Source organism: Solanum tuberosum, unplaced genomic scaffold, assembly GCF_000226075.1.
Source record: "Solanum tuberosum cultivar DM 1-3 516 R44 unplaced genomic scaffold, SolTub_3.0 scf00010, whole genome shotgun sequence".
NCBI classification, from domain to species: domain Eukaryota; kingdom Viridiplantae; phylum Streptophyta; class Magnoliopsida; order Solanales; family Solanaceae; genus Solanum; species Solanum tuberosum.
Window position 1 is genome coordinate 419,655 of NW_006238936.1, and position 8,425 is coordinate 428,079.

The 8,425-nt window shown below is 34.4% G+C and overlaps 1 protein-coding gene across 1 annotated transcript in view; it reads right to left on the reverse strand.

The window, feature by feature from the left end:
- Nucleotides 1-2,530: 2,530 nt before the first annotated feature.
- Nucleotides 2,531-8,425, reverse strand: part of LOC102601428 (ribonucleoside-diphosphate reductase small chain A) — a 9,232-nt gene continuing 3,337 nt past the window's right edge. Inside the window, exons 2-9 of the mRNA XM_006339352.2 lie at nucleotides 5,707-5,867; nucleotides 4,944-4,992; nucleotides 4,680-4,806; nucleotides 4,134-4,199; nucleotides 3,902-4,018; nucleotides 3,567-3,729; nucleotides 3,408-3,478; nucleotides 2,531-2,938 (exon numbers count right to left, since the gene is read on the reverse strand). Coding sequence (XP_006339414.1) covers nucleotides 2,824-2,938; nucleotides 3,408-3,478; nucleotides 3,567-3,729; nucleotides 3,902-4,018; nucleotides 4,134-4,199; nucleotides 4,680-4,806; nucleotides 4,944-4,992; nucleotides 5,707-5,867 — 869 coding nt within the window. The 3' untranslated portion in view covers nucleotides 2,531-2,823. The remainder of the gene's footprint in view (nucleotides 2,939-3,407; nucleotides 3,479-3,566; nucleotides 3,730-3,901; nucleotides 4,019-4,133; nucleotides 4,200-4,679; nucleotides 4,807-4,943; nucleotides 4,993-5,706; nucleotides 5,868-8,425) is intronic.

Genomic DNA, 8,425 nt, shown 5'->3' on the forward strand with positions numbered 1-8,425 from the left:
AATAAAAATATTAAAATTTAAAATTAATTAAAATCATCATTATAAAATTTAAAACTCATAAAGTTAAAATTACGCGTGAACTATAATTAACTTTGTTTCTCACCAACTTTGCTCTCTCTTGCATTGATTCCTTACAAAAAAAACATTTGGACATAAAAATAAAATTATATAAATTTGATAGTGGTTTGGAGTAGGTAGAGAAGATGACATGGTGACATCCCTATCAAAGTTTGGCCTGCTAGTGATCATGTTGCTTTAGGTATGAAAACCCTACTTTTCCATCCCCACTTTTTTTTCCTAATGAGGGCAAATATGGATATACTTTCTCTGTTTCAAAATAATTTTCGTATTTTACTTTTCGAGAATTAATTTGATATTTTAAAATTTGAATCTACATGTTCAAAAACTAAATTGAAAATACTATAAATTATAATTTTTTTCTTATTGTTTGACTCTGAAAAAGATAATAATGACAAGTGAAAAGGAACGGAGAAAGTAATATAATGTATGCATGTAGCCTTATCCTTGGTGGGTAGAAACTATTTTAGAACATATTTGCCAAGTTCCAAAGTTTACCTCTTTCTTTCTCTTTTACTCTATTTCACTTCTTTTTTTTAAATGTTTTTTTTTTCAAAAAAGTTAGTATTTTTGGCAGTTTGTTGTTTAGTGTTTTTCTCAAAAATAGAAGCTATGTTTTGGCTTCTAAGTTGAAATTTAAGAAAAGGTTAAAAGTAAAAAAGACCATCAATTATGCAGTTAGATATTTTGTTTAGGAAGTCATTATAGTTTGCACATGCTAAGTGTTAGAGTAATAATAATCATAATCATAATCATAATATAAGCTTAGATGGAGATGTTTAACTTTAATATTCACAAATAATTAAGTTGGACTTCTCATGTGTTGTTAGATTATTATTTTTTTGGGTTTGTTGGTAATTAATTGAATTTGTTAATTAGATGTTGGATTGACTTAATTTAATGTTTATGAAATAGGGTTTGTTTAGGACAACTAACAACTGGATATGTCAGAAATATGGTGTTATGTCTCCCTAAAATATAAAGATAAAAAGGTAAACAAACAATAATCTGTTATTGTGTCTTTGTCTCAAAGAGATTAGGAATTCATTTCAATAAATAAAAAAAATGGTGTCTTTATCTCTCTATGTCTGTACTTTAGTGTATAATTTTCTGGTTAAAAAGGAGGGGTAGCTTCAAAGTTGAAACACTCCATGTGGGGCCATCTCTTGATTCTATACACCCCCACTCCTCCCAAAATCTTTCTACCAAGATTATCATTTTTGGTCACATGAATAATGTAAATAATTTTCATACTTACTTTCTTTCTAGATTTACGTGACATATTTTTCTTTTTAGTCGATTTTAAAATAATATCATATTTATGACTTATTTTAGATCAAAATGTTTTCATTTTTTTCTTAAATTTTGTGTTAAATCAAACAACATCACATAAATTAATAAACAAAGGGAGTGTATGTCAAGATAATCTGACTAACTCATCGTCGGAAAATTACATTGTGTAGCTAGAGTAAAAATATTTTTCTATGTATATATATATTACATATTGACACTCTTTAACTTCTACACGATTTACTTCTTTATAGTTTGACACCCCTTAGTCAAAGTTCTGGCTCCGCCACTGTTCCCATCCCCCACCCACTCTCTATACATATTGTATTCTTTCGGAAAATAATGGTTGGTGGGAGGGATGATTCTTGCATTATCTCAAATCACCAACTCTTTTTTATTCTTGTTTTTTAAATTTTTGTAGCATGTGGAGTGTGCACAAGTGATGATTCAGACTGTTGACAAGTGGGATGAAGCATGGAACTATTTTCCTTTCTTTCTGAAATATGTCTTCAGAAGATAATGATGGATCATGGATGTGCAAATATAGTGGCAAAGTTGTGGACCAGAATGGCATTTCTCATAGGATGTGGCCTTGTGGCAACCAAGTCTTTTTACATTTCTCCTAGAACTTGAAGATTTTAACTACTGTTTTTAATGAAATGATTTACAGTGACACTCGCACACGGTTTAAGAATAGATCTACATCACCTTTTTAAAACTCCATAAGCATGGAATAAAATAAAGTAGTGTTTATTCAATTATTTTTCTCGGCTAGGATTTGAATCTTGATCTTTAAGATTTGTACTCACTTCATTCATTATTATGTCATGGTTGCCCTTGTGGTAGGTCACCTTAAAGCTTCAAAAAATCTAAACACATTGTTACAATGATGTTTGACATAAAACACCTTCCACTGTAAAAAATGTGAATACACAAAACAAATAGTACCACTGTACTAGCTTAAGTTACAAAAATGGAAACCACACTGATATGTGAATAGTCTATAGCACAATCAATCACACCAAGGTTAAAATGAGGGGAAAAAACAAAATTCCATGTCACTTCCCCTGACCCATATCTTGTCTGAAGGAAAGGAATATTTATGATGATATGGATAAAAAGCAATAACTAAAAGTGGACATGAAGTGAAAACAAATGGTGATTAAACCAATCCACCTAAAGATGATTTTCAATACCTTTACCCCTACTTGGCAACAAGTGTACGGCCAATTAGTTTCACATAGTTTTCAAAGTCTACTCAATACTCATTCACTACCAAAATCATCATGTTTGACAAACACACCTACTTTTTCTTCACATGAAGGCAATCAATTGCTCTTCTAAAAGTGATCAGAAAAAGGTATGGACTATTAACAGAGTATGATCTTTAATGAATAATACCACAAAAAAAAATGCCATCTTTCAGCATCAAGGTGATGCTAGAGAAAAAAAACTCTAGAAGTCTTCATCCAGTTTGAACTCAAAATTCTTGCCATTATCGTGCAAGCTTGACATCACAGAAGCCTTCTGATAGTCACCAACTCTTCTCTCAAAGAAGTTGGTTTTGCCCCTGCACAGTCATAGTCCAAATTAGAAACTATAAATATGCTATCAAATTATATCATGAAGGAAATAGTACTAGCCCTTAGGGCTAAGTCTCAAGTGGCAAAGGTCGAGGGACTTGGGACTGAGATCACAGGTTCGAGACCTATGACATGTGAACTGAGTCTGGTATTTAAATGGAGAAAGGTAGAGGGACAGGCCCATTATCCCCGAGCTTTGAAGGCTGCTCTTGACGCTAAGGTTGGCCCCAGATGGATTTCTCGGTCATAAAGAAAGAAGAAAAAACTAGTCCATAGGCCCCAGTAAAGAAGGTGGCGTCCAGATAATCATATTTAGTTAAAACATCGATTTGCTTAATCACTTCACGGATCCTATCTAAATTTTTCCAGCCACTACATGTATTGTATATTTCTAAAGATGATGCATAATTTCTGCAAAACAAAATCAGAACCAACTTTGTATGCAATGACACTTACTGAAGAGAAATAAGTTCCATCCAATCAAAAGGGTTTTCAACATTATACTTCTTGTCGTACCCTAAGGCAACCTGAAGTAAAGATTAACAAACTTGTTAGTTCACGGAAAGAGATAAATTACATCCATCCTCAAACAAAAAGTGTGAAGTGATTTAGTACCAGGAGGTGATCAGCAACAAACTTTATGTACCGACTCATTAGTTCTGCATTCATGCCAATCAATGCACAGGGAAGGGCATCACAGACAAATTCAGTTTCAATTTCAACAGCTTCATGCACAATTTGATGAACCTTTTGCCTAGTCAATTGATTTCGCATAATACTGGACAACAGAGATTAGTTAAATCACATCAGGTTATGTCCATCAAGCCATTCCCTCCCCACTATTACTGAGAAGAGAGAAATAAAAGAGAGAGGATTTGTGGGGGATGGGTAATGTGTATTAGTTGAAACACTTCTACCTAAGTAGATAATGACATCTTGACATATTCTACCTATATAGAAGGCAAGCAAAGTCACGGTGGAGACCCTCATCCCTAGAAATGAGCTCATTTGAGTAAGCCAATCCTGGCATCAACCCTCTCTTTTTCAGCCAAAAGATAGCACAAAAGCTGTGAACAAAATAAGTTACAGCATGTAATGTTAATCTTCAATACTACTAGTAAGAAACAGATATAATCAGTCTTAGTGGAATCGTGCAGACTAAATAATGAGTTAGCAGCATACCTTCCTGAAAAGAAAATTCCTTCAACACATGCAAAAGCTACGAGCCTCTCAGCAAATGAGCTGGAACTGCACGAAGAAAGTAAAAGATGCACAGTTAATAAGGTCGATGTTGGTCAGCATCATCAATTCTAGATTTCTAAAGATTGAAATGGCATATAGCAGTGTCATTTTTGCATAAGCATAGCTTCAGAAGCTGAAAGTCTAAATAATATAAATCTATCAAACAACCTCCCGACAAAATCAAGGAAAATAATAAAGAAAGCAGCAAATACGGCTATTGGATCAGTAGAACTATTAACAAGAAGTATTTCAGTCATTAGTTCATATAAATACTACAAATGAAAGATGAGCATTGCTTGGGAATGAAGGCGAAACAATGGTACCATGTCCCAAATAGTTTTTTTCCCTTTTGATAAGGTACTATGTCCCAGATAGTTAAGAAAAATTAGTTGTTTCTCATATTGCTAACTTATATTGAGGGTCTTTAAGTATTTTCATTAAGTGCAGCAATGTTACAACCATGCATAGCAAAAGATGAACCGTTACCTCTGTATCCAATTCAAAGCCCACTTGGCCTTTTTTGAGACACAAGGAATGCTGTCAATTGCATTAAAAAGTTTATTTTTCTGCCTTGAGTCCTTGATAAAAGCCTCCAGAAGCAAGCTGTACATCTCTATAAGTAAGTGGAGAAGCTCTAATCAGAGATCAAAAGAGTACATACCACGAACCCCTTACTTATGAGAGGATAAAAAAGTTACTAAGACAAGGAAAAAACATGTTGACCACACACACATAGTTAGAAAGCTCTACCCGAGTGAATATTTTCCATTGCAATTTGAAAACCATAAAATGCGCGTGCCTGCAGAAAGAAGAATGATTTGTCTGTAAAATAAAACCATCTTACAGAAACCGTATAGGCAAAACACCTAAAATATTGCTTCCTACCCTCCAAACATTACCTATTATCAGACGATTTTTGAAAGATAGGTGCTCGAATGAGAAATGTTTCTTACAAATTCCATAATAAGGAATTCTAAATATTGGAGAAAATGCATCAATAGCTGTCTGACAATCAAAATCACTCGCATATTATGGGCAACTACTCGGATCAGCCAGTGATATTGATATGCATTAATCAAGGGACAAGAACAATAAGCAGATTAATACAAATACCCTCTTTCCCTATAACACCAAGTTTTCAGGTTTAACTGAATGTGATATCCCCTATAATAATTTTAGGCGCTGAAGGTCATCTTTCTGTATGGTGCTTCAACTATCCTATTTCATTTCAGTTAGTGAGAAGTGGAAGAGCTAGCAGTGGAGAACCAACCAAAACATTTCTGAAGTGTTATTCCTACAATATTAGATCTTTATTCAAAAAACAACTGACTAATAATACCATGTGTTATTCATATAATTATTCGTGAGTACTAAACTGTAAAGTTCATGAAAAACAAGGACACTGAGATAAAGGAAACCATTTGAAACAGACAATTATTCAACATGGAGGAGCATTACTCTGATCTTTTTTAATTTAAGATTAGAGATATGCAGAAGAGCTCAGCCAATTCACCTCTTGAATTTGCACATCATTCAGAAACCTAGCAGCCAAATTTTCCAAAACAATTCCATCTGATGCGGCAAAAAATGCCAAAACATGACTGAGGAAGTGCTTTTCAGATTCAGATAAGGCTTCCCAATGCTGAATATCCAGAGAGAGGTCAACCTCCTCAACTGTACCACATATATTGGAGAGAGAAGAAGCAGATGTTAGATCAGTACATGGTACAGCTACAGAAGAAGCCAAATGTATAAATATGCAGTAATAAGCAAACTATTTATCAGCAGAAGACACATTGATGATAGACCACACCACTGCCATCTAGTAATTAGCAAGCAGAATACAAGCTTTAAAACTAATGCAAAGGATGAGATAACAATCCAGTGAAGTTCCGAAAAGCTACAAAAGTAACTTAAAGCAACATTTACCACTTCACAAGCAACAACATGAACTTCTAGCATGACTAGTTTCAAAATGAAAAAATAAATTAAAAAAATTAGGCAAAATTGATCTCCCTAAATATCAGAGCAAAATTCCCCTTGATTGATTCAATTGCCTACCGTCATTCCTAGTTTTATCCATTACGGTTACATTTAATTTTGCCAACCAAGAAAATGCATAATCCGTCACTGGGGAGGCGGGCCAGAATTACAACTTTTGTGCTCATAACGAGTCAAATATCATTTAGTTTGGAAAGTTAAACCACTTCTTCAGCAGAACATGAGGTTCAGTTCTGGAAATTTCAAAGCAATCAATTCTGGACCTCTGAAGAAAATAGAAATCCCTTACACCCAAACTGAAAAGTCTTGCCACTTCTTCAGCTATACCCCCTCACAGCCTTCTTGAAGGACATTAATATATGCATAAGCATGTGTATTTTTATTCCTGATATTAGGATGGTTCAGAGAGTCAGAGGTCTAGCTTTTCAACAAGACTATGGCAAGCTTTATTGGTCCAGGCCCCCCTTTTACATCAAACATAAAAAGTGGGAAACAGAGAGCTAATTCTTAACACATTCAACAACAAAAGAGCAACAGAATTGAACAAACAGTGGATTGCTCGGGCCTTTGCAAAAGAATAAACATCAATTCCATTACAAGGTGGGGAATTTGATTTTCCCCATCGACCTATTTGCAGAATTCAATTGTTCTTGTTTAAAAAAAATTCTATATTTCCATTTTATTTACTGGAAAATATACATCTACAGGAATTAGCTTATTGACTCACCGAACAATACTATAAGACCATACATCCTGCCTATAGTTGTGCAGGCTCCCAAAGCAATAAAATATTTTGGTTCAGGCATTTCTCTTATTATCTCAATAAATAGGGGTTCATCACGCTTATAATTGCCTTTGTCTTCTCTTAGAGGGAGGGATGGTACTATTGAGGTGTTTATGTGACACATTTTCTACATCATGTTACCACTTAGCTGTATTTTAACAATAACTAGCTATTCCCTGGATTTTTTTAGCTTGCCAAACTTCTCTTCTTCACCTATGTCATGTGAACGTCTTATTTGATCCTATTTGTCTTCTTAATTCTTTAGAGAATCTGAACCATTTGCAAGGACATCATATTCTCTCGAACAAATGTCCTCAAGGCTTTGGTTCAACCGGTAAGGAGGTACAATGTGGGATGTACGATAAGTGCATGTCACAAGTTCGAAGCCTACCAAAGAATAAGGCTCAGTAGTTAAGTGCAAGGAGGGTAGAGGGGCAGGACCATACTCCCCATAGTGAACCTTTGCGCCAACTGAGGCTGGACCACCTATATCACAGGGGATTTCTAGGTTATCAAAAGCTCTCTCAAATGAATTCTACACTCTTTGCTTGCGAGCTACACCTGGGTCATTCAGCAGTAGACTCTAGGTGTGTAACTAACTTCCAATAGTCAATGCTTTCACCAACTTCTAAATCAGGCATATAAATTTCCAAAAAAGCATCGACAATTAGGGTCTGGAGCAGACAGCCCCACCACAGAAAAGGTTGCCAACATCCTACATATTGTCCCGCTTCCGGCGCCTAATTTATCAAAAATTACGCTTGAACATATAAATAGCTTTAAACCCTTAACACTGCCGAAAAACGAGATATAACAAAATCTTTCTTCAGGAAAGAACAAGCACTCATGTAAAGCAGCAAACATTAGAAGAAAAATTCATCATAAGCAAATAAGTGACTTGAAGAAGTAAATAAACATAATTTGCTAATTAAACTCAAATGACAGACAATAAGGAAACGTTACAGGAAAAAAAAGAACTCTAAACTTCAAGAAACTCCTAAAAAAGAAGCAAACTTTAGGAAGGAAAGAAACCCCACCATAAACAAGTAAGTGTAATGAAACTCTAAATAAACACAATTTGCATAGCCAAATAAAAATATAAACGAATAATGTCAAATTTTAAAGAAAAACTCTGAACTATAGATTAAACGCATAAAAGCAGCAAACAGTAAAGATAAAACACATCATAAGAAAACAACATAGATTAAAAGCAGCAGATTTCAGTGGAAAAAAGCCTTTCATTAACAAATAAGTGACACGAAGGTGTGTTTGGTATGGAGAAAATGTTTTCTAATTTTCCCATGTTTGGAAAATATTTTCTCTAGGAAAACAAGTTCCTTAAAAATGAGGAAAATGACTCCTAACAAAAATGGGGAAAACAAGTTGCATAAGTGACATTCTAAATTTATTGTCTCCTCCCACCCACCCAATCTCCCCAACCACCATC